Source organism: Vigna angularis, chromosome 5 (assembly GCF_016808095.1).
Source record: "Vigna angularis cultivar LongXiaoDou No.4 chromosome 5, ASM1680809v1, whole genome shotgun sequence".
Classification (NCBI taxonomy): domain Eukaryota; kingdom Viridiplantae; phylum Streptophyta; class Magnoliopsida; order Fabales; family Fabaceae; genus Vigna; species Vigna angularis.
In genome coordinates, this window is record NC_068974.1 from 636329 (window position 1) to 660154 (window position 23826).

Sequence of the window (23826 nt, forward strand, 5' to 3'; positions counted from 1 at the left end):
CGAATGGACCACAAACAAATCAAAAGCAAATCATAAAAATTCAGAAAAAGATTAAAACTTGGTATTCAATTATTGTTTGACTATAGAACCAATGCTTGTGGAATCTGTGACATTCATTTGGGTTATATCCTTTTCCCTTTGAATTTTATGGTATTCCAAAGCAAAGCATTAGTGTACTAATACAATACAGTGCAGTTCTTCTGTTTCGAAATCATCGGCAACTACAAACATGGTGAAAGCTATCAGAGTTCACCAACTCGGTGGCCCTCAGGTCTCTTTCTTCATTTCTCTTTCACTCTCACTTATATAATTCAACACTGAATTATGGAATTGACAGGTTCTGAAGTGGGAAGATGTGGAAATTGGAGATCCAAAAGAAGGCGAGGTTCGTCTGAGGAACAAAGCTGTCGGGGTTAATTTCATTGATGTCTATTTTCGGACAGGAGTTTATAAAGTCCCTTCTTTACCTTACACTCCAGGTTTCTTTGCTTTACTACTACCAAACTTTTATTAATATTTGTAGTTGTATTGGTTGAAAACAGAGACTTAGTTTACACTTGCTCTCCAAATATTGTAATTGTACTATCAGCTGTGTAATTTGGGTCTCTCAGTTATTCATCACAAATGTGTGGATTTAGTTCCCAGATTTCCATTGAGCTAATTGGTCTACTATGTGTTGCAACTGTGTAATTTTAATCTCTTCAATTGAGATACTTGAATGACCCAATTAGTAGAATTAGAACTTGTAGACTGATCACACACTTGCAACACTTGGAGACCCAATTGGTACAATTAGAACCTGAATGAGTAAAAGGGTAATTAAGCCTAGAAAGGAAAAATAGAATATGAAGCTTTACTCTTTCTAATAATGTGGCATGGTAGGTGTGGAGGGTGTTGGGGTGGTCACTGCTGTGGGTGTTGGAGTCACTGACATACAAGTTGGAGAAACTGTAGCTTATTCGTGTCAACCACTGGGCTCATATGCTGAAGAGCACATTCTTCTTGCAAAAGATCTAGTTCCCCTCCCTCCCTCAATTGACCCCATTATCGGGGCATCCATCATGTCCAAGGGCTTGACAACTCGTTATTTGCTTCAACAATGTTTCAAGGTATGTGTATTTCTATGCTTGCTGAAGGATCTCCTATTGTTTGTACCAACATTCATTAGTGTATTTTCTTAGAATGTGGGAGATTGATTCACCATATGCTCACTTCAGTTATAGACTTCAGTTATTTAGTCCTACTATTTCATATGTATGCCTTCAAACAGTTATAGGTTGACATTATCTTTCATGATGTTTTATTGATTATAGGAATGTCTTCTACTATACTATCTTTCCATCTCAATCTATGTTACCTTTTCCTCATTCATGTTTGTAAATGCTCTGTGTAGCCTTAGTTTCCAAGCTACTCGGTATTCTGGTAACGTGTGTTTTTCTTGGTTACTCCTTGTTATAAAAGAAGATATAGGTTCCTCTAGTGACTCATTGGTAAGAACCTTGAGAGAACCACATGGAAGAATCTATTTGTTGTCGTTAAGAGAGCACAATGGCTTATGAAAATCATGCTAAAATCCTGTACTTCCAATTTGCAACTTAAGTCCCCGTTATTTTTCAATTGGATCTATAATCGCGTGGGTACCAAATAGAATTCTATTCAATCATGTCAAAGCCTGAGAAATGAAAATGAGATTTCACCTTAAGGAGGAGAATAAAGTGATATTAATCAAGTCAAATGCAGGATTTAATGAACTAAGATATTCCTCACTTAGTGTGAATCTGTGATTGCCTCATTCATGCTTGTGATGTCCCAGGTTCAGTACCAAAAGACATGGTTGCAGCTAGCAAAGATGTGACATTTGCTGTTATCATAGCTGACTAGAACATTAACCAAATATGTTTCATCCTATAGTCAATCTGTTTCCCGTAATCTTGCCTCAATATGATGACATACATAGACTAAGATATCTATCATTTTGCAGGTTGAACCTGGTCACACGATTCTTGTACATGCAGCAGCTGGTGGAGTAGGATCCTTATTGTGCCAATGGGCAAATTCTCTTGGGGCAACCGTTATCGGAACTGTATCCAATAAAATGAAGGCAGCTCAGGCCAAAGAGGATGGATGTCATCATGTAATAATCTACACAGAAGAAGATTTTGTTGCTCGTGTCAACGAAATTACATCAGGCAATGGAGTTGAAGTAGTCTATGATTCTGTGGGAAAAGATACATTTGAGGTATAACTGTCACATTCTATATTATGCCTAAGTGCAATTTAAAAATCGAATTGTTGGGTGCACGAGTGAAAACAATAATAACAATGTTGTGTCTTCCTTGGTGGTATCCATAAGCAGGTTTTTACTTATATTCTGATTCTTGAACCATAATCAGGTGTCCAAAAGAATGTGCTAGATTTATGATTCAGTTGATCCTATGTTGATCAGTACATAGAAAACTAAATCATCAACAAATACCAACCAGATCCTAGATGATGAACACTAAATTTATTGTCGTTTTAAATCTACAAGTGAATTCCTACACCCTGTTAAAGAACTCAGAACTATGTAACTTTCTTACTTAGAAATGAAATCCTAGTGCTACATCTAATTAGCATTTGTTTTCTCAATTGAGTTTGCGAGACATGTGATGATATCAAAGTGAATATTCTTGTTTATGAATATTATTAGTCAAAAACAGAAAACTCAGAGAGCAAAAGCTGATAGGCCACTGGTTTTAATTAGTAGAATAGAACCCTAAAGTTCTCAGATAACTGTCTGTCTGTCTGATTACTTACTTTGATTATGACCACACTGACTAACATATGCGAGGTTTCATTTTTAAAAAGTTGGACTTTGGTTCCCTTGGTCTGTTCCATTAATGTTTGTATTCTATCATTTAACAATTTTAGGCATATTATCAGCAAAGCCCTTAACTATGCATGTGCAGGGATCTTTGGCTTGTTTGAAGCTTAGAGGTTACATGGTAAGTTTTGGGCAGTCATCGGGCACACCTGATCCAGTTCCATTATCTTCCCTGGCTACAAAGTCCTTGTTCCTGACAAGACCCACCTTAAAGCATTACAACGTCACTCGGGATGAGCTCTTGGAAGCTGCAGGAGACTTGTTTGCCAAGGTTTCTTCTGGTGTCTTAAAGGTGCGAGTTACTGACACCTATCCCTTGTCTGAGGCAGCAAGAGCACATGAAGACCTGCAGAATCGGAAGACCACAGGATCTGTTGTGTTGCTACCCTAAGGATTCCCCACTTTCATATAGGTCCTGAAATAAACACCAATTTCATGTTTGATTCCTTTGGAGAGGAACTATGGTATTGTAAATTCTATATCAGCCATGTTGTGTTGTGTTCCGGGGTTCAGTTCTTTGTACGTGTGAATTTTGGCCGAATGTGGCATCAGGAAAAAAATTTTATTTTGGAAAAGCTGTTTTTTCCTGTTTTTCCATCCTTTGAATGTGACATGTAGGTTTGTTTTTGCAGAATTAATGAAACTCAGCTGAATGGTGACATTGTTGTCCTTTGCGTCATGTGACACTGTTGTTCTTTGCAAAACAAAATAAAAAAATCATAACTTTTTGTCTTTCACGCCAAATCAATCCAAAAAAAATGTAATTGGATGATTAGATGGTGTAAAGCTAAAGAACTGATTCGGATCTTAAATCATAAACTATTATATATAATGGTGAAGTTCGATACATCTTTGGATCTGAAGTGTACAAAGACAATATAACTGGTTTTGTTGTTTTGTTGTATTGTGGTGGGCGTTTTCTTCCTCACAGACCTCTCTTCTCCGTTTCAGAATCGTGAAAATGCTGAAGGTGCCGGAGCACCAGGTGGCGGGTCACATGGCAAAGAACGGCGTTCTGGGTCCGCTGGTGGACGATTCTGGAAAGTTCTACAAGCCACTGCAGGACAACGACAGGGGCTCCGCCGAGCTCTCCTTCTACACCTCTCTCGCCGTCCCACCGTCCATCCGCCCCTTCTTCCCAGCATTCCACGGCACCGCCGTCGTCCCCGCCTCCGACGGCTCCGGCCCCCACACCCACCTCCTCCTCCAGGACCTCATCGCCCCCTACACCAAACCCTCCGTCATGGACGTCAAAATCGGCTCCCGGACCTGGCACCTCGGTCACTCCGAAGACTACATCGCAAAAAGCCTCAGCAAAGACAGAACCACCTCAACCATCCCCCTCGCCTTCCGAATCACCGGCGTCAAGGACTCCCTCTCCTCCTGGGAACCTTCCAGAACCTTCCTCCAGACTCTCTCCGCCGAGGGCGTCGCCCTGGTCCTCCGCAAATTCGTCTCCTCCTCCAACTCTGACGATTCCCGTTCCGACCCCGATTGCGACTTTGCGGCGGAGGTTTTCGGCGCCGTCTTGGAGCGGTTGGTGGAGCTGAAGGCGTGGTTTGAGGTTCAGACTCTGTATCATTTCTATTCATGTTCTGTTCTGGTGGTGTATGAGAAGGAGAAGGGGAACGCCAAGCCTCTGGTCAAACTCGTTGACTTTGCTCATGTCGTTTCTGGGAATGGTGTGATTGATCATAACTTCTTGGGTGGCCTCTGTTCCTTCATCAACTTCATCAGGAACATCCTTCAAGCTCTGCATCAGTGAGTCCTGCTTCGTTTTTCTCTGTTTTTCTCACAATCTCCTTCAAGATATAATCAGATAATAATCACTCGTTTCACTCCATCTGTCATAATCATATCAGACAATTTTGCTTGTATGATCTGGGCTAATTGCCGTTTATGTTCTATTCAATTGTTCAGATTTCCAGGTACTGCAATTTTTTTATGGATTTTATTCTTATACATCTGTAGCTTTGTATACTTTTACCATCTCTAATTCTTATGAACTCATTTCCTAATTGTGTTACTTGTCCAAACCCACAAACAACTAACTGGGTTGTGTACAAAGACTCTTCAGAAGCACTGATTGATCTACCATTGAATAAACTTGTTTGATAGCTTTTGCCTTTTCAAAATTTGAACCTGAATTGTTGATATTTGATGCAATATGGATTTCTAAGGCCATGTTCTCTTGTAAGTTATGAAAACTTTCAAGAATATTGCTTTTGAAGATTACTTCTAAATTTATGCTTCTGCTTGCTTTTCAATATTGCAAGTGCATGAATAGTCTGATATTTGGGTTGCTCTGTTTGCATCAATGCTTAATGGTCCTGTTAAGTTTTTTATTCCAACCACATACCAGTCATGAGCTTGTTGCTTCTGATGTTACCCTTTTTTAACTTTTGAACAGTGCAAATATCTTTATCTCGTTTACTGTTTAGTTTGCATCTTCTTACTGAGATGCAACTTCTAATCTTTCTACTCTTTGACCAAATCCTTCTTCTGACCACACAAAATTTATAATCCTACTTCATCTTTTATCTTCTCAATCAGCTTCTATTTGTCTACTGTTCTTGAATTTTATTCTCTTGGACCAAAATTACATTCATATCTTTCAATGGCATCTTATATCTTTGAGTTTTCCTGGTTTTACTTGGAGTTAAGTTATTTTTAGGCTTAATCATGGAAGATAGGGTTTTGGTTCTTATTTTGTAGCATCTCAGTGGTGTTTTAGCTTCTTTTCATTCTAGTTATATGGTATAAATTTTTCTTCCCTATAACTTTCACAATTGAAATCAAGATCATTAAATAAGGGTGAAGGGCCTAGCAGAACAGTTTTCCTCTGTTACAAACATTCATTTTTATACATTTTTTCTCATGCCATAATTGAGATACTGTTCCTTTCAAAAGGTATATTAGAACATCTTTTACTAAATAGTTGAGAAATTAAAATTGTATAAAGTTTTTATGAATGTGCAGAAATTGGTATTTTGTATTTTTTTTTTCTGCAGTGTGCTATTGTATTCAATAAACGAAAGTTCCTAATAGAATCTAAATTTTGAAACAGGTATAATAATATTTTAATCAAACATAAACTACTATATTTTATGAAAAGTTTGCTTTTTTTTTTGGGAAATAAACTTCAGAAGAATCAGAGATGATGTATTATGCCGATGAGCTTGAACAATATTTTATTAATGAGTTTGGTGTGTGGAGAAAAAATGTAATAAAAATTTAAATTAAACCAATAGCTTTCCAATTCTAAAGAATAAGGTCTAAACAATATTTAAAATTTTTAAACATACCACCTACAAACAATTTTGATCAAATTTAAATTACAAATAAATATTTAGGTATATATACTTAACAAAAGGTTAAAAAAACTCTTACAAAATGTTCTTTAAGTATAAAAGCAAATTTAAAAGTTAAAATATTTATAATGTTTAAAATATTACAATAATTATATTCACATGTTTTATACATAACATTGTACAAAAATTTATGAAAATGGTAAAGATCATGAACATTTAATAATTTAATGTTGGAAAAAAATGTGTTAAGTACAAAACTTTACAATTTTATAAATATTCATTTTATCCAGTAAAAGAAAAATTTTATTTTTAATATAAAAAATCATTTATTTTTATTTTAGAAAAAAAAAGACAATTTTAATTTATAAAGATGCCCTTTTTGAATTAGGAAAAAGAAATAACTTGAAATATATTTTTTACTTTTTCATGAAAAATAAAAAATATATATATATATATATTTGTTTTAAAATTTAAAAGATTTTGATAATTTTAATTTAAATAATTTATCCATAGATAACTATTCAAACTTGTGAATGACTAGTAATTAAATATTTATAACCCAAAAATAATAGTAGTTATTCAATTAACGTTCTGATATATGTATATTTTGATAATAAACTTTGCATTCAAAAGATAATTTCAATCTAAAATTGTAAAAGATTTGTGATGGCAAATAAATCTGAGTCAAAACAAATCCATGATGGCATAAATGCATATCACATCAATCAAAATTATTATTTTTATTTACTTATTTTCCTCCTTGGATAGGAAAATGCAAAGTTCAGAATCTTTTAACGATTATTTTACTAAAGTAAAAAGAGAAAAGGAAGAATTTAGCGGAAAAAAGTATGCTATTAGCAAAAACGAAAAGGCATTGGAATTTGATTCCAAGAAAAAGTTGTTCATTACTGAATACTGTCCTCTACCAATTGTTGCATGAGAGAAGGAAATATATGAAAGGATAAAAAAATAACACTTTACAAAATTTAAGAATTTGTATTAGTAAATATTCTTTATCTTACGAACGTGCTCACTGATAACAAAAAGTAACTGAGTTTTGAAAATTCATATGGTTTTTTTTCTACTAATCTAAAAATCCTTAGAAAATATATGTAATATACTGATTTAATATAATATTCTAAACAAATACTTGGGAAAAACCTTTTCGTTAAGACTTATTTCTCATAAAACTTTGCAGCTCTTATTTCTCTGTACAAATTACAGTAATCTGTACAGAATAAAAATGAATAATAGCTAGACAATACATTTTAAAAGAATTAGAAAAAGAAATGTCCATGAAAACAGTGACAAGTTTCCCTCTTTCAACCCTATCCATGTATGCTTACTACATTACCCAACTTTTACACATGAATGTTAATTTAACATTTCCCCTAACAATATCATTTCTATGGAAGTCTAGAACTCAATAATCTCATCAAAGTCGTTTGGTTGCTTCATCACATTAATAATATGACAGGAAATAACCATGCAATGATGCCAAAACTCAAATGTTTCTCTCTCTTTACTGGACAGGAATAATTGTAAGATTGTTAGCGGTCAGGGAGTTCATGTTACAATCTACACTATTTCAGAAATATAATGCAACGATACAACTAACAATAAATGGGCAAAATTCCAGATATTGGGGAGTCAAGAACATCACTCCATATGATTTGCATTCCTTCAATTGAAAGGTGGCAGCATAGCAGGATTACTGGGGAGGTGGTGGCGGAGGCATAGACTGAGGGTATGGCATAGGCCGTCCACCCTGATGCTGGGGTGGTGGTGGCGGACGCCAGACAGGTGGTGGCTGACTTCCCATTACTGCTGGTGGTGGAAGAGGCCTGGGAGGAGCTTGTGGAGGTGGTGGCATCTGCTGCATACCAGGGTGTGGTGGCCTGAACTGCTGAATTTGAGGTGGAGGTGGCATAGGCTGTTGCGGATGCCAGGTTGGTTGTCCAGGTACTGGCATAGGCTGGAACGCAGCAGCTTGAGGGGGTGGTGGACGAAGGGCGGGAATCGAACCAGGAGCGACCCCATTAGCAAAGGGACGGGGAGGCACTGGTACAACCCCATTAGCCTGAGGAACATTGGGAAGTGTCGGAGGTCCACTGGCAAATAAAGTATGGGGCCTGCTCTTCTGTGCAGTTGGATTACTTGCAGCCAAAACTCTTTCTGCACCACGGAAGAAATATATTAGCAGATAGTCAGATACTACAAAAAGGAACAATAGGCATGAATTAATCCATAAAAAAATATAGAAATAGCATCAAGAAAGGTCTTACCTGCCGGGGTACCATGCCGTTCACCCTTAGTGTCTTTCTTATAAGCATATGACACTGTAATTTGACGATTGCAAAGATATTGTCCATTCATCGCCTATGAAATATACAAATATTCAATATCAGTGGCATGGAAATGCTTACACTAATTTCTATATTCTTTTGTTACGTGCGTTTTGGATACCCAGACAACAAATTGAAATTGAACAATTTTAATACTTTTTTATACTGTTAACAATAAAGAAACTGAGAAGACATATGATAAGTTCCGTGCGTTTAGACCACAACAGAGCTACTCAATTTATTGAGGAGAAAACATAATTACGGAATATTCAACTACTCTATTTTATGCTAATAACGTGAATATAGAATCAATCTAAGTGTCCAAATACCAACAGCTACTATATCTAAGGATTATAGCATATCTCCAAGATTCTAACACTCAACTCAAGTTGAAGCGTAAAGGACATATGTACCGAGCTTATTTCATATGTAGTTAATCCGAGGACCCTCAGTGAATTTCTGCGTCAAAGAAATAATCAACTTCAACAATATGCTTGTTATTAAAGTCTTCAACACAAGACCTCTAAATACTTTTTATGGACGACTTTCTCTCACATTTGGGTATGCTTGGTCTTTCAAATCATATTTTTAACACTCCCCCCCTGGAACATATGTATCATATAAGTCAACCTTTTTACAAATGTTATCAACACAAGACCCCTTGAAAGACTAAATAAACATGTCAGCCAGTTGGTTGTTGGAGCTGACAAACTAAATAATGACAGTTTCACACATCAATTTGGTGTAGGCGTGTGAAGATGACATGGTGGAAGTTGACCGTAAGTAAAGCACAAAATGGTTGCCTGAAAAGGACAGCTCCAACCATGGGGTCACGTTATCAGAGGACAGCAACTTCTAAAGAGCAAAAGATCTGTCCAGCTTCAGCTGGATAGCAAAAACTGCTAAGCACAGCAGTTGCCAATGAGCAAAACTCGTTAGAGGGTACAGCGGCCACCAAAGAGCAAACATGCTTAAAAGACACGATGACTACCAGAGAGCAAAACATTATCAAAGGGCACAACAACCATTGGAGAGCAAAACTACTTGTAAAGCACAGCGGAGAGTTTTCCTGAGTCAGAGAGCACCGAAGTTGTCAAATAGCAAAAAGGAAAAACTCAAAGGGAAACAGAGAGCAAAAAATTACGCTCAAGGAATAGCATAAAAAAAACTCGGAGAATGTGACAGTGACCAGGGAGCAAAACTTCTTCAAGAACTGAACGGCTACCAAAGAACGAAATGCTAGGAGAGCCCAACAGGTTACCAGAGAGCAAAATTGCTCAAAGGGTACTGTGGGTGCAGAATAGCGAAAACGCTTGATGCGCATAGTGTTGCTGGAAAGGAAAAATGCTTCGAGGGCACAGCACCTACCGAATGGCTAAAAGGCTCTCAAAGGGCAAGATAACTTTTGGAGAGTGTGGATGTTGAAGAGCAAAAGGTGTCTAGAAGGCAGGGTGACTATAAGAGAGCAAACATGCTTGGAGGGTGCAGTAGAAAAAGAAGTGCAAAAGTGCTAGGAGGATGTGGCAGCTGCAGAGTTGGTCTTTGTAAAGCAATGCCAATTGTGATGATCATCAGCCCAAAAGAGCTTGCCAAAAAGTTGTCGTCAATGAACACTGAAACACAGCAAAAAAAGAACAAAATCCAGAAAGCGTACATAGTTTCTAAAAAATTTACACTTATGAGAAGTGGGCCCACATGGAAAGCATTTACAGTTCCTTTCTTGTCAAGTTTTGATACCATGTTAAGAGAGAAATTGTGAAGGCATACAATAAATTTCGCTCGTTTTCAAAAAATATTAAGTTACCCTGGTTTTAGGCTTATAACAAATATAGAATCAATCTAATTGATCCTAATATCAATAGTTATTATACAGGATTCTAACATATCTACAAGATTCTAATGTATACATGTGTTAATCTAAAATGAAAAGAGGTTAGATGTACTTTATCTCCCTAATTTATAACTTTGGTTGAATTTTCCATCGTAGTGTATAAAATTATGTTGGTATCTGTTTTAACATTATGATAACTTCCACCCCTTCCATGTAATTTAACCTTAAAAGTTAGCAAAACAAAACAACCACGCTTCCTACTAGATTCAACTTTTAGAAGGGGCATTACAGCATCTGAATATCAATACTTCCGGTCATGGTTGGCTAAAAACAGAAGGACCTATCAGCTTCACATAGTGGTATACAAAGAAGGGTTCATGCTTTTGGTCAAGGCAATCCTGTTCAAGCCAAATCAGAAGAACTCCCATTCCCAAAAATGAGGAATAGGGATTCCTAACGTAGGTTTGTGTAGCATTCTGTTACTTAGTGTAATGCCCTATGCTAGACCAAAATGTAAAAAAGAATATATTGTGTAATACAAAATGTCAAAATACAATTCTCCAACTTCTAGTTTCTTTAAATTCGTCCTACCATTGGGATTGTCCCCTGTTTCAGTCCCAAGCAGCAGAAAAAAAAAAAGTCTGTCGCTTTTCACAATGGTATTCCCTCTTCTGCAGTAGGAAACTATTCCATTTTTTTATTTTGATCAGTTTGAATTAGAGAAAACAGGAATATTACAAAGCTACTATCGATGCAAACAAACCATTAAGCATTAATATGGAAGTCAGATATAACTGTAAGAACCTTGAATTTTGATGGATTCAGTATGTATATTAACATGCTTTTGTTTCCATTTGTTTAGGGTACGAAAAGTAAAAACAACTGTAAATATTTCATTTTAGGTATTTCTGGTTTCTTATACTACCTCCCATGAGATAAAAGAGACAAATCTCTCTAGGTATACAGTCAAGCACTAGAGAAGGAACCCCTACCAAAATTTTTTTTCCTCTACACATAATACAAGGAACAAATCCAGGACCTCATACTCCTGGAATTTCAGAACCTTCCAGTTAGAGAAACAAAAGTTGGTCAATTAGTCTAAGATTTGATAATTATTGACAACCTCTTATTCCTTTTATTGTGTTATATGTTTTGGCCAGTTTGAACTAATGATCCACATGTGCTAAGTATAAAAAAAATGAAAGGTTGGCCTTGCTATATTCATACAATTGATTAAAATAGACTGAAACATACCTCAATGGCAGAATCAGATGCCTCAAATGAATCATAGCTGATGAAGCCAAAACCACGCGAATTTCCTGTCTCAGGATCTCTCATGATCTGCAGCAAAAAAGGTGTTGCATATCAGATCATAAACAAAAATGTATGTTCCCCAGGATTCTGACTACCATGGTCCAATGCGTTTAGGGGGACATAATTATAAAGCCATGGCCTCTAAGGATACACTGGGCAGCAAATTTATTTGTTTAAAGGGCAAAAGACTATAAACAGGTGGGTATTTTTAGTTGTCATTGGCTTGATACTAAATATTTTTAAACAAAACAAAATGGTAAATGCCAACAATGAGAAATAAGAAAATAGCAGGGCGTGAAAAGTAGTAGCAACTACCACTAGACATAAATAAATATATTCAAAGAGCAAAACCTTCGGATTAGTAACAATAACTCCAAATGCACTGAAAGTATCGTACAAGAGCTTCTCATCTACATCCTGCAGCAACATTAGGAGCACTCAAATTAAGTCTTGACCTTAATGCATAACTGCATAAGTCAGTTTAACACTTGCATAATTGGGTGACTTACAGGATCAAGATTACCAATGAAAAGGTTTGCACCAACATCCAAGCTCTTTTTATCTTGGGATGCCTGGAACCGAAAAAATTGCAAATCAATGAAGTAGCATGGAAACTAAATATTTCTTTAATGAAGGGACATGATATCACTTGAACAGTGTAAAACAAATTTTGTTCAAACAAATACAGCAAAGAAAGATTAATCAGTACATAAGAATGATATCCAGGAATGCATACAATAAGGGTTGGAAAAATAAAAGATAAATAACTAATTTTTACTTAAAATAGTACTTAGCACACATGTCATTCTCCAGTTCCTTGAGTGGAACAATGTACAGTTCAAGAAAAAAAGACAGAGAAAGAGTGTCCATTTCAAGGCGCTATTTATATTAACATCCCTCCGGAAGTGGTGATCAAGGAAACTCATACCAATCATGAATCAATTAAGAATGGCTTCGTTCCATTAGTTATCTTAATTAATAATTTCGATCATACAAGCCAAACATATTAAAATGGAAAAAGAAAATACAACTTCCATTCAAAAGGGAACCAAACACAAGAAAACGAACAGGAGAGTTGGTATAAGTATTCCTATACTAACATTCACATGCTTAAACACCACACACAAGCAAATACCTTATTCACACGGATCGGTTTCCCATAAAGCTTGATCATGTTAAGAACCTTGATGGCCTACATCAGAAGAAAAAGGGTGGACAACAGCCCAAAATTAGAAAAAAGAAGTTATTCGGGTTTGGAGAAGTGAATTCCAAATGATATAATACTTACATAGTCAGCATCTTCTTCACTCCTGAATTCAACAAACCCATAACCCTGGTGTTGGTTGGTCACTCTGTCCTTCGGGACATAGACGTTAACTTAAATAAACAAAGAAAAGTGAGTATGTTTAAACCTAAAACTAAGAAAACGAACAAATCAGATGGTGCATATATGGTGACGAAACAAAAACAATAAAACATACCCACTGGACCCGCTTGAACGAACAACTCCCACAATAATTCTTCGCTTATCTGGAGCACAAAGAGAAAAGGTATAAACCCTAGATGAAGTGGTAATTGGTTAAATGAGTGAGGAAAGTGCAGAAAGGGAAGGTTAGTTACCTGAGGGTCTAGATTGCCGACATAAGCAGTGGCATCTTGATTCCTCTCAGCGGCATGTTGACCGAGCAAATTGGCTCCCACACCAGGTGCAATTCGTGTAGTCATGGAATCGAACAACCCTTACTTCTCTCTGAGTGGATAACAGCTACGATAAGTTGAATGAATAGGAAGAGTTGAAGTCAAGTAAATGAATATCAATTTATCAAACAGGTTAGATGCAAACAGTTGCAGTTCGTTATAGAGTCACAGTGAACAAACAAACCTTGAGAGAGATGAAAGCAGAGAGGAGAAGAAGAGCCAAAACCCAACTGTGTCTGAATGAATGACCTGGGAATGTTTGCTAGGCCTGTTAGGGATACTTTTTTTTTTCCCTTTCAGATACTATTTATCAGATTGTTTTAGTCTGATCTAACTTTAAATTTAACATATCTATTTACTTCATAGTTAAAAACATAATATAATTAGTTAAGTGCAAAAATAAAAAGAACTAGTAGAAACATGAATGTCTATCCTTATTTTTCTTTTGATAATAAAAATTAATATAATAATTATTAAAATATTAAAAAATCATAAAAATAACTCAAAAAAGATATCTTTTATAATTTTACTGTGTATATTTTTTTTGTAGTTATTTGAGTTTGAAAAAATAACTAAAAGATATAAAATATAAAATAATAAAGATTTGTGTATAAAAATCATTATAAAAAGTTGTTTTTATTAATAAAGATTTGTGTTTAACCTTTTTATTATAAATAATTTTTATTTATTTTGTATATAATATTTAAATTAAAATGATTAAATTTAAAAATGATTTAATAAAAAAATTTAAATTTAAAACATTAGTTACTTAAAAAATAAAATTAAAAAAATATATATTTTAATTTATAAAAAAATTATTTAAAGGATAAAATAAAAAATAAATGTGAATACTAAAAAAATCCTCTAAATAGGTATAGGTATAGATAAATAAACTATTTTTATAATTTTATTAATAATTTCTTTTATTAGTAGTTAATTAAAATTAAAAAAATAATCAATAAATCTTTAAGAATAAAATGATAAAGATTTGAATATATCAAAGAAAAAAGAGTAAAAGTAAGGATTATTTTTATTAATGTGTTTGATGTTTGAAAGAAATAAGATTTATTAAATATTGCAATTGTGGAAATGAGTACAATCAAATATCGAGTGAATAAATTACATGTGATAGAAGTAAAATATTAATATTATGATAAAGAATTGAAATTTCATTAAAACATAGTCCATTCTTTATACATCGGAATTAAAAAAAAAAAAACTCTAACTTTCATGAGAGAATTTTCTGTTACGTGGAGAAGAATTAGAGAGGTTACAAAGATCAGAGAATGATTAGTACAAGCAAATTTCTTGATTTTTAAAGTCGAATGATTTTCAAATTTGATTTAATGTTGATTTTCACTTTAACCTCTTGAAATATTATGTTGGATTGCTTCTTAAGCATGTTTTACACAAACTACTTAGCTTATATATAGCAAGATCATTTATTGCAAATAAGTGAAGTTTCGAATACATGAATAAGCAAACAAACTTGGGTTTGTTCATAACTATCAAAGGTTATCACAGACTGACTAAATTTCAGCAACCTCTCGGCTGACCGTTAAAATAAGCAAAATCTCAATTTAAAGTACTGGCAAATAATAAGTTGAATCGATTAATAGATATCAATATTAGATATCTTTAACAAAATTGAAATTTTAAATGAAAATACGTAAAAAAGATGAAATACAATGTATTGGTTTGCTGCAAAAATTGATGACACTAATACAGTAGTAAAATGAAAATCTTTATGCCTTCAATCGACCATAAAACTTTTGTTTCTCCTGAGTGGTCTGGAATCGGCCATGTCCAAACTTGGACGAGGTGTCTATGAACTTGAGTTTGATCTCTTCCAGAGCAACCCGAGATGTCTGTTTGAGAAGGGACTGACGAAGAGTGAGAACCCTCTTCTTGGGTCCAACACAGCATCCCTTCACCATAATGTAGTCATCCTTCACCACACCATAATGTGGGAACCCACCCATTGGGGTAATATCCTTCTCCGTCCTGTCATTATTAATAGTAAATTTAGCAAACAAATCACATTCAACAATTTCGAAGGGAACTAAAATAACAAAGAGGCAGCTACTGTACCTGTCAAATTCAGTGATGGCAGCATGTGACTCTTGGCCAGTCTTGGCAACTTTGTAGATCTTCTTATTCAACTCAGTTCGATGATGATAACCATTCTGACCAGCCCTGGCAACAGTGAAAGAAACACGGGCAGGGTGCCAGGCACCAATACAAGCAACCTTCCTCAGACCTCTGTGAGTCTTGCGAGGTAGTCGAGTAACACCCCAACGAGTCACCACACCTTCATAACCCTTACCCTTAGTCACACCAATGATATCAATCATCTCATCTTTCTGAAAAACTGCATCCACTGGGATTTGCTTCTCAAAGAAGCTGTATGCGTAGTCCACCTTCTGTGCTACTGTTCCACCATTAACTTGGATCTCCATCAAATGTGCTTTCTTCTGTTTCAGACCCCTCAACTTCCTTATCTACAGTAGAAAAAAACATAACATTTCAATAAAAATCATAGTAGCCACCAAATCAGTTGACATTACAAAAAAAAACATAGAAAAGTAACCATACTCAGCCACATAGATTATTTGCACAAACTAAAATCCAATCTAAACACTTCAACTACCTGAGTGTGAGCAAGAACACGAATGACAGTTGAATACTTCTTCAATTTCTCAAGCTGAGATTCAACATCTTTCTTTCCTTCCTCCGTTTCGTACTTCTTTGTATATTTGGTAAAAGCCTTCTTTTTAGATTTGCACCAATTCTTATAAAAACGTCTCTTGACTTCTTCACTTAGATGCTGAGCCCAAACAGTATTCAGTGTACGAAGGCCACGTGGTGTCTTCACATATCCCACAACTCCAACAACAACCAACGGAGGAGTTTCAATTATAGTGACAGCTTCACATGTTTCTTTCTTATGAAGTTCTACAACAGAAGAAAAGACACAATGCAACCATTAACATCTAAGGCATATAGGTAAAAATATAAAACCCCAATGAGTACCAAAATAGTGACATTAAAAAGAATGCAAAATCAGAAATAAAAGATGACTCTTATAAAAGGAGACAACAATTGATAGAAGTAATTTAATTAGTTAAAACTGAATAATAAAAAGTGAACAATCAAGCTCCATTTAATATCTGTAAAAAACTCAAATGATGATTAGAAATTGATCTGTTTCATATAATTTAGACAAAAAAGCCATGCTTACTTGATCCAGGTTTCTCAACTTCTCTGACAATGTGGGTCATTCCAGCCTTGTAGCCCACAAAGGCAGTCAACCTGCATGGTTGATTAGGATTGTCTTTTGGGAAAGACTTCACTGCAGTAACAAAATACAAGACTTTTCAGGACAACTATCAATAACATACTGTCATAAGCTAATATCATACAGTATAGGTATTACAGGAAGCATAGTTTCGACGGTTACAATGCTAACAAGTGCTTACCTTGAACTGTATTTTAAAGTGATGTGAAGTGATGGTGTATCATACATCTACCATTAAATAATAATTACTAAACTTCGAAAATTAAACAATCACCAACAACATAAAAAATAACTGAATTATTGAATTACATGGTAAATAATACAATTAATTAAAACCCGCAAACCCAAGCCTTTTTTAAAAGACATCTGGATTGCAAACACATTTCCCCACAAAGGATTATAATCATAAATAGTTGCAATACATATGCAATGCCTGGATTTCCATTGCGATCTCCATATCTACGACAACTGCTGCCATTCCTTTGATTAAAGGTATATTCCCATTATGGATATCATTATTTAAGGTGAACGTTCTCATATTAGGTTCTCATCTGTACTACAACCAGATTGATTGAATTAAAACAAAAGCAATAGTTTGAATTGTGTGAAAATAAGTGTGCAGATGATGATTACTAACAACTTTATTTAGAATAAAAAGATATACAACATAAAAAACGAGTTCAAAATGAATTTTGCCTAAATCAATTCCTTTGAAAATCAACATTGGAAATGCTTCCAAAAATCATTAAAAACTTCAATATTGTATTTAAAACACCAAAAGTACGTGTTTCATATAATATTTAGTAAGTTGAATAGGAGAAAATGTTCAACCTCCGCGTGCCAAGCATAAAACAGAATGTCACCAAATACCTATATCGATGAAGAAATGCTTCCAAACCAGAGGCCTATGGCAAAATGCTTGCCAATTCTCGAGCTCATTAGTTTTCCATCCCAAAACCTTTGACAGGATTTTGGCAAAAAGAGCCGTTTCTGAGACTCCAGCCTTGATTAATCATTTTTTTACGGAAGCAATTTTTTTCACTCATCACAAGGTAATGGCAATAAACTGTTCATGCCAGCGCAAAAAACAAAAAACTCATTGTAAAGAACATTTTGGTTTCAATCACTTAAAAGTTAATTCAGATCCAAAAATCCCTTTACAAAATCAATTAAATCTCACAGTGAAGAACAGTAACAAAAAATATCAAACAAACAGGCCAAAAATATTGAATAAGTCACCCTTTCCACGATGACGAGAAGCTCGCTTCCTTGGGAGAAATCCAAGGGAACCGTGCCTCGGGTGCTCGAACTTCCGATGCGACATCGTTTGCAGCTTCAACTGTTAAATCAACTCTAAACATAAGCACTAACCAATGAAAACGATAAGAGAAAAGAGGAAAAACAAAAACTATAAGATCCATTACCAGCAGTGCTACAATGAGAGTTAGAGAGAAAGGGAAGAACTATGAATGAGGGTTTCGCAAACACTCTTCTTTATATATAGCACTCACAAGGCGCCGCACTGCCACATTCAACCCTAAACAAATGGGCTTCGGATCCCAAAACAATGCTTTTGGACTCTTGGGCTCTCCCTCGAACGGCCCAAAACTATTAGGCCCTTTACTGAACTATTTTTGAACTTAATCTATTTAGTATACACACCAAGGGAACACAATTAGAAAATCTTTTCTTGAAAAAAAAATCAAAAATAAAAAATTAGGTAATTCAGGTAAAATATGTCTTCTGTAAAAAATATAATAAACATGTGATGAAGGTTACTCCCAGGTGGTTTTCATTTTTGATACAAGTTGGTATTTTTCTTACATTGCAATCTTTTTCAAAAAAATTTATATATGTAGATATAAAATCAAGACCCGAGTCATGGATGAAACAAATTCAATGACTTTTGTTATTAGAAATGCATATACGGTACTTTAGAAATCATGGACTAATGTTTTTGAAGCTCATGATAAGGTATGTCATTTGCTTACTTTTTCATAGTTCCAGTTTTGATTAATTTTAATTTTAATTTTAATTTTAAACATTTACCATTGAATGTTAAATAAGTGAAATTATTTAATTGTGTACAGAGTACATATTCTGACACTATACCAAAATAATTTGAATAGCTCATGGACAAGACTTTATAACTGCAATCTTGATCCAATGGGTAAGAAAATTTATTATTATTTATTACAAAAATTCATAAATAAATCACAAAATCAATAAATAAAACAGTTTTACTTATTGATTTTTATGGATAGATAATAGTTAACATTATTTAAGAATTTATTCGTAAGTAAACATATATTGATAAATCCGTATATAATTTACTTAAAAATAAATTTATAGGTAATGTATTTGTTAATTTTGATAATAATGATTCTTTTTTTGCAACAATAAGTAAGACATTGAAGTTTATCATAAAAGTTCATAGTATAACATGGTAAAGAATTTATATAATATATAAGAATAAATCATGGAAGTAAATAATTTAAACATTAGTAAATTGGTTTAACAATATTATGATGATAATCATCCTAAAGACTTATAACACAAGTTCATGTCAAACTTTAGTTTCCTAGTTTTTAAATATATAAATCATGTTTGTCGAGTTCTCATGCTTCCTGTTGAGTTCTTATGTTGCATGTTGAGCTCCTATGTTATATGTCGAGCTTCCATGTTGCCTATTGGGTTGATTATACTGTGAGCTGAACTCTTACGTTGCATGTCGATCTTCCATGTTTTATATCAAACTAGTTATAATCTAAGATTTTTCACTAGCTGTCAAGTTGTCATACTACTAGCCAATCTCATATTATGCTTGTCGAACTGTATGTTAAGATGTCAAACTTCTATAACTATTATGACGTCGGTCTATCCTACTGATCTTGTATGAGTTCTAACTATATGCGTGAGGTCGATCCATCATTCTTCATCATGTCTCAACTTGTTTTCTTCTTCGCAACCATCTTCACAACTCCTAACAACATCATCACTTTCACTTGTCCCTACACACACACAACCAATCCACAACATCAACCCAGAGAATACCATCCCTACTTTGGTATCAATTTATCATATCCAAAGAATAATGATAACATCAAATAACTAAAAGATAAAAAGTCATAAAACTCACTTAGATATCATTCAACACATATTTTTTTGCAAAGCTTGTACAACACCTCTGGCTTATTCAAGTAAGCCAACCTCATTGTATCTTCCACTTCCTCGTGCTCATCTTCGTTTATGTCCCTGGGAAAGACGTTCTTTGAAAGAGCAATAACCTACAACAACAAGAACACACCTCACAAATTCACCATGCAAATTATGCACCAGCATTCACAATTACAAGCAAAATAAATTAGATAGAAACAAAACTCTCACCTTATTGCCATAAGTAGTAACAACGATACCTATGTTTCCTAAAGCTTCTAACAAAAAATTGAGGGATATTATGTGACATAGAAATGAAGACAATTTCCATACACCATTTGGTGGCAAAGTTGTATTTTTTTGAGGTGTTTTTAGGAAAATCTTTCATGTTGTCAGAAAAGGAACAATATATGATGTGGTGAAGTCATCAATAAACTACTATGAATTATGGAAACATTGCAAAGTTCTTACACGGTGACAAAATATGAGATTATATCGCATAAGATCAACTGATAGTGATAAATCCATAAAAGACTTATTAATGGATTCTAAACATAGGAAATAAAGACGTGAATTTAAATGAAACTGGTGAAGGCAATGTGGAAATATCAGAAGATCTTCTAATTCAAAACAACTATACACATTTACAATCTTTGGTTGACTTTGTATATCACAATGAAGTTTTGAGATATCTAAGTTTTCATACAAATGTGGAAACATAAACTATAACACCTTAAATGATGGATGTCCTAGACGATAGTGATACAACCATAGTTCATCCTTATTTATTATACTGTGAAGGGATTTGGTTACAAACAAAGCCAAGGAGACCACACGTTGTTCGTAAAACATTCAGAAAAGGGAAAAGTAATAATTCTTTTGGTGTATGTGGATGATATTATAGTAACTAGGAATGACGAAAAAGAAAAGGAAAAATTTAAACAAAGACTAATCCAAGAATTTGATCTCAAAGAGCTTGGAAAACTGAAATATTTTCTAGGAATTGAAGGAGAATACTCTAACCAAGGAATCTTTATATCCCAACAAAAATACATAATCGATTTGTTGGTTGAGACAAAGACTATTGGATGCAGACCCGCAACCACTCCAATGGACCCCAATCACAAACTGAGTAAATCTGGAGATGAATCAGAAGTAGAAAAAAGGATGTAGCAGAGGTTGGTTGGAAAATTAATATATTCGGTACATACCCGATTAGATATTACTCATTCGGTAAGTGTAATAAGTCAACTTATGCATGAACCAAAGGAGTCTCACCTTCAAGCTGCCTACAGGATTCTACATTACTTAAAAGGCACTCCCAGAAAGGGAATCCTATTCAAGAAGAATTAAAGATTGAACCTTGAAGCCTACACCAACGTAGACTATGCAAGATCTCTAATTGATAGAAGATCGACTACTGGATATTGTACTTTCCTGGGTGGAAATTTAGTAACATGGAGAAGTAAAAAACAGAATGTAGTGTCTAGATCATCAGCCGAATCAGAGTTCAAAGTACTTGCTCAAGGAATATGTGAGTTATTATGGACAAAAATTATTCTAGATGATTTGAAGGGTCCCATGAAATTGTACCATGATAATAAATCAACAATAGAAATTGCACATAATCTCATTCAACATGACCGGACAAAACACATTGAAATAGATAAACACTTCATCAAAGAAAAAGTAGACGAAGGTTTAATATGCTTGGCATATGTCCCATCGAGGCAACAAGTAGCTGATATGTTAACAAAAGGTTTAATAGTCCTATCTTGCAAGATCTTATAAGCAAGCTGAGGAATAGATATTGGTCATTCCCTGCTTGCTTATAAGATCTTGGAAGATAGGACTATTGAGACCTTTTGTTAACACATCAGCTACTTGTTGCCTGGATGGGACATATACCATGCATATTAAACCTTCGTCTATTTTTTCTTTGTTTCCTTTCCATAGAGAATTAGTATTTTGCTCATTTCCTTTCTGCACTAGTTCAAGTTTGGTAAGTAGAGCAGACCCATCTATTAGTTGAGACTCAAGCATTACACTCCTTCGACTCTTTTCTGCACGAATAATAGAGATGGTTTTTTCTAGTGAAGGAGTATCCTTTCTCCCTAGAATTTGCACTCTAACCTGATCAAATTCAGGATTTAGTCCTGCTAGAAAATCATACACACGATCCTTTTCTATGAAATTCTTCAAGAGGATTGCATCCTCAACAAACTTCATTTCAAAAACTCTGTAGTGATCAAGTTCCTGCCATAGATTCTGCAACAGTGCCGCATATTCTGTGATTCCTCTGCTTCCCTATTTTGTGGCTGCAATTTTTATTTTGATTTCATATACTTGGGCAGCATCATTGGCTTTAGAACATGTGCGATTTATGGAGTCCCAAATATGTATTAAGAAACATACAAGTGTCACTGATGGTAGCTTCCATGGAGTCCTACAACCAAGACATAATCATGGAATCTTTTTCATCCCATGCTCCGAATGTTGGATCCTCCATGCTTGGACCATTTTCAAGGAGTGAACCAAACATACTTTTCCCTTGAGATAGGTTATAACAAACTGGGACCATTTGAGAATTTTTTTTCCATCAAGTCTGTATGACGCTCGAAGACCTTGGAGTTCCCCATTTTTGTGTGAAGAACTAGAGACTTCTCTACCTGATGTAGCGCCGAACATTGTAATCGGAGGTTAGGTTAACACAACGAAAAGAATAACAGCAGCAATTAAGGCTGCCTCTTTTTTTGGATGAGAATGGCAATGAAGGCCAACAATAGTTGAGGAACGACAATGAAGGTCGTGAGACAAAAGAAAAAAGACCAAGGTTCCAAGAAAAAATTGCATGGCAAACCTCCAGGAAAGGAGTGGGTGAGTCGTGGAGGACAACAAAAGTCCCAAGTGCACGTAACACAAACAAAGATTAAAGAATCTCCAGCAATAGACAGTTTCAATATGGAAGAAATAAAGAAACTGAAAATGTTATTGGGGAATATAAAGGAACCCTCTGGATCATGTTCTTTTGTTTTCTCAGGTAAAACTTATTGTATGAATATTTCATATAATGTGAACTCTTGGATTGTGGATTCAGGAGCTATAGATGATATGACACACTTATTCCACTTGTTTCATTCTTATACACCCTCACCAAGTAATAGAAAAATTATTGTTGTCAATGAGTCAATAGCTACTGTTGCAGGATATGGTAATATCCAAGTAAACCCCAACCTTATGCTTAAAAGTGTTATCCATGATCCCAAACTCTCAGCCAGTCTTCTCTCCATAAAGAAACTAACCTCTGATCTCAATTGCTTTACAATTTCCCTCCATCTCTATGTGTTTTTCAGGAACAAGACTCAGGGAGGAGGATTGGACTTGCTAAAGAAAAAGATGGTCTTTACTACTTGGAAGTATCTCGAGAATCCCAAACCAACCAAGCAAAATGGCCTTCTACAAAATATGATAAATCCTGAATTTTTTTTATGATGGTTCAATACTTTGTCTTACAACTTAGTCAATTAAACAAGTTAATGAGTTCATTTTATCAATGATATTTGGTTAAGAAGAAATTTATTTAAGCTCAAACACACCTTGTTGATATGATGAAGACTAAGAAATTTAGGTTGAATAGTTTTTACTTGAGTTTGTTAATGATATTAAATGCTCAAGCATTCTCAATCATAAGCTTAAATTGAAAGTTGGACTACCTATGATGCTTTCAAGAAACATTAATCAAACAAATGGTCTTTATAATTGTATTGTTTTCCTTATTACTATTCTAGTTTTATTAATGTATGATTTATACTATATTAGTGTTAATACTATTGAAAATTAGGATATTACACACATTCACCTATAGATACTTTAAGACTATAGTATTGTTTAATTATTGTTAATGATTTAGATTTATAACTTATTTTATTTTGTGATCAATTGAAACTCGTAAAAAAAACATGCAGATTCCAACATCTCCAAAAGGTCAAAATTGTATGAGAAAAATAAAA

The 23826-nt window shown here is 34.5% G+C and overlaps 5 protein-coding genes across 8 annotated transcripts; 2 read left to right on the forward strand and 3 right to left on the reverse strand.

The window, feature by feature from the left end:
• The first annotated feature begins 13 nt into the window (after positions 1–13).
• Positions 14–3950, forward strand: LOC108320740 (uncharacterized). 3 transcript variants are annotated; one of them, XM_052878423.1, is made up of 6 exons: positions 14–271; positions 338–479; positions 883–1109; positions 1982–2239; positions 2949–3275; positions 3815–3950. In XM_052878423.1, exons 1-5 carry the CDS (start codon positions 230–232, stop codon positions 3252–3254), a joined length of 975 nt encoding a protein of 324 aa, XP_052734383.1. In that variant the 5' UTR covers positions 14–229; the 3' UTR covers positions 3255–3275; positions 3815–3950. The 3 variants fall into 3 exon arrangements, with proteins under 3 accessions (XP_052734383.1, XP_052734384.1, XP_017407747.1); XM_052878424.1 differs by lacking the exon at positions 3815–3950 and having other exon boundaries at positions 347–479; positions 2949–3458; XM_017552258.2 differs by lacking the exon at positions 3815–3950 and having other exon boundaries at positions 16–271; positions 2949–3458.
• LOC108320741 (inositol polyphosphate multikinase beta-like) lies at positions 3825–8581 on the forward strand. The gene is made up of 2 exons (XM_017552259.2): positions 3825–4624; positions 7708–8581. The coding sequence occupies exons 1-2, from the start codon at positions 3825–3827 to the stop codon at positions 7772–7774; spliced, it is 867 nt and encodes a 288-aa protein (XP_017407748.2). The 3' UTR covers positions 7775–8581.
• On the reverse strand, positions 7667–13677 carry LOC108320739 (uncharacterized). Of its 2 annotated transcripts, none has more exons than XM_017552257.2 (10): positions 13547–13677; positions 13285–13414; positions 13146–13194; positions 12953–13041; positions 12800–12856; positions 12174–12236; positions 12016–12081; positions 11605–11691; positions 8460–8553; positions 7667–8349 (listed from the first exon to the last, which is right to left on the reverse strand). In XM_017552257.2, the coding sequence occupies exons 2-10, from the start codon at positions 13387–13389 to the stop codon at positions 7886–7888; spliced, it is 1074 nt and encodes a 357-aa protein (XP_017407746.1). In that variant the 5' UTR covers positions 13390–13414; positions 13547–13677; the 3' UTR covers positions 7667–7885. The 2 variants fall into 2 exon arrangements, with proteins under 2 accessions (XP_017407746.1, XP_017407745.1); XM_017552256.2 differs by having other exon boundaries at positions 13285–13429.
• On the reverse strand, positions 8985–10077 carry LOC128196788 (uncharacterized). The gene is made up of 2 exons (XM_052878425.1): positions 9709–10077; positions 8985–9588 (listed from the first exon to the last, which is right to left on the reverse strand). Exons 1-2 carry the CDS (start codon positions 9841–9843, stop codon positions 9358–9360), a joined length of 366 nt encoding a protein of 121 aa, XP_052734385.1. The 5' UTR covers positions 9844–10077; the 3' UTR covers positions 8985–9357.
• A 1264-nt stretch (positions 13678–14941) lies between the features above and the next one.
• Positions 14942–18178, reverse strand: LOC108320745 (60S ribosomal protein L3). The gene is made up of 6 exons (XM_017552262.2): positions 18085–18178; positions 17900–17999; positions 16604–16714; positions 16013–16317; positions 15454–15863; positions 14942–15366 (listed from the first exon to the last, which is right to left on the reverse strand). The coding sequence occupies exons 2-6, from the start codon at positions 17982–17984 to the stop codon at positions 15108–15110; spliced, it is 1170 nt and encodes a 389-aa protein (XP_017407751.1). The 5' UTR covers positions 17985–17999; positions 18085–18178; the 3' UTR covers positions 14942–15107.
• Positions 18179–23826: the final 5648 nt, after the last annotated feature.

What these genes read in the sequence shown, in the direction of transcription:
- LOC108320739 (XM_017552257.2), bottom strand. Translation starts at nt 13,389, where the DNA reads ATGACTACACGAATTGCACCTGGTGTGGGAGCCAATTTGCTCGGTCAA. An exon ending in GTGAAGAAGATGCTGACTAT is followed by an intron (nt 12,857 to 12,952) that starts GTAAGTATTATA and finishes CTTCTGATGTAG; the next exon opens with GCCATCAAGGTTCTTAACAT. An exon ending in TTATTGTTACTAATCCGAAG is followed by an intron (nt 11,692 to 12,015) that starts GTTTTGCTCTTT and finishes TTTTTGCTGCAG; the next exon opens with ATCATGAGAGATCCTGAGAC.
- LOC108320740 (XM_052878423.1), top strand. Translation starts at nt 230, where the DNA reads ATGGTGAAAGCTATCAGAGTTCACCAACTCGGTGGCCCTCAG. An exon ending in TTCTTTACCTTACACTCCAG is followed by an intron (nt 480 to 882) that starts GTTTCTTTGCTT and finishes GTGGCATGGTAG; the next exon opens with GTGTGGAGGGTGTTGGGGTG. An exon ending in TGCTTCAACAATGTTTCAAG is followed by an intron (nt 1,110 to 1,981) that starts GTATGTGTATTT and finishes ATCATTTTGCAG; the next exon opens with GTTGAACCTGGTCACACGAT.
- LOC108320745 (XM_017552262.2), bottom strand. Translation starts at nt 17,984, where the DNA reads ATGTCGCATCGGAAGTTCGAGCACCCGAGGCACGGTTCCCTTGGATTT. An exon ending in TTCTCGTCATCGTGGAAAGG is followed by an intron (nt 16,715 to 17,899) that starts GTGACTTATTCA and finishes TTGTTACTGCAG; the next exon opens with TGAAGTCTTTCCCAAAAGAC. An exon ending in GCCATCACTGAATTTGACAG is followed by an intron (nt 15,367 to 15,453) that starts GTACAGTAGCTG and finishes TAATAATGACAG; the next exon opens with GACGGAGAAGGATATTACCC.
- LOC108320741 (XM_017552259.2), top strand. Translation starts at nt 3,825, where the DNA reads ATGCTGAAGGTGCCGGAGCACCAGGTGGCGGGTCACATGGCAAAGAAC. An exon ending in ATCCTTCAAGCTCTGCATCA is followed by an intron (nt 4,625 to 7,707) that starts GTGAGTCCTGCT and finishes TTTACTGGACAG; the next exon opens with GAATAATTGTAAGATTGTTA.
- LOC128196788 (XM_052878425.1), bottom strand. Translation starts at nt 9,843, where the DNA reads ATGCGCATCAAGCGTTTTCGCTATTCTGCACCCACAGTACCCTTTGAG. An exon ending in TGAAGAAGTTTTGCTCCCTG is followed by an intron (nt 9,589 to 9,708) that starts GTCACTGTCACA and finishes TCTCTGACTCAG; the next exon opens with GAAAACTCTCCGCTGTGCTT.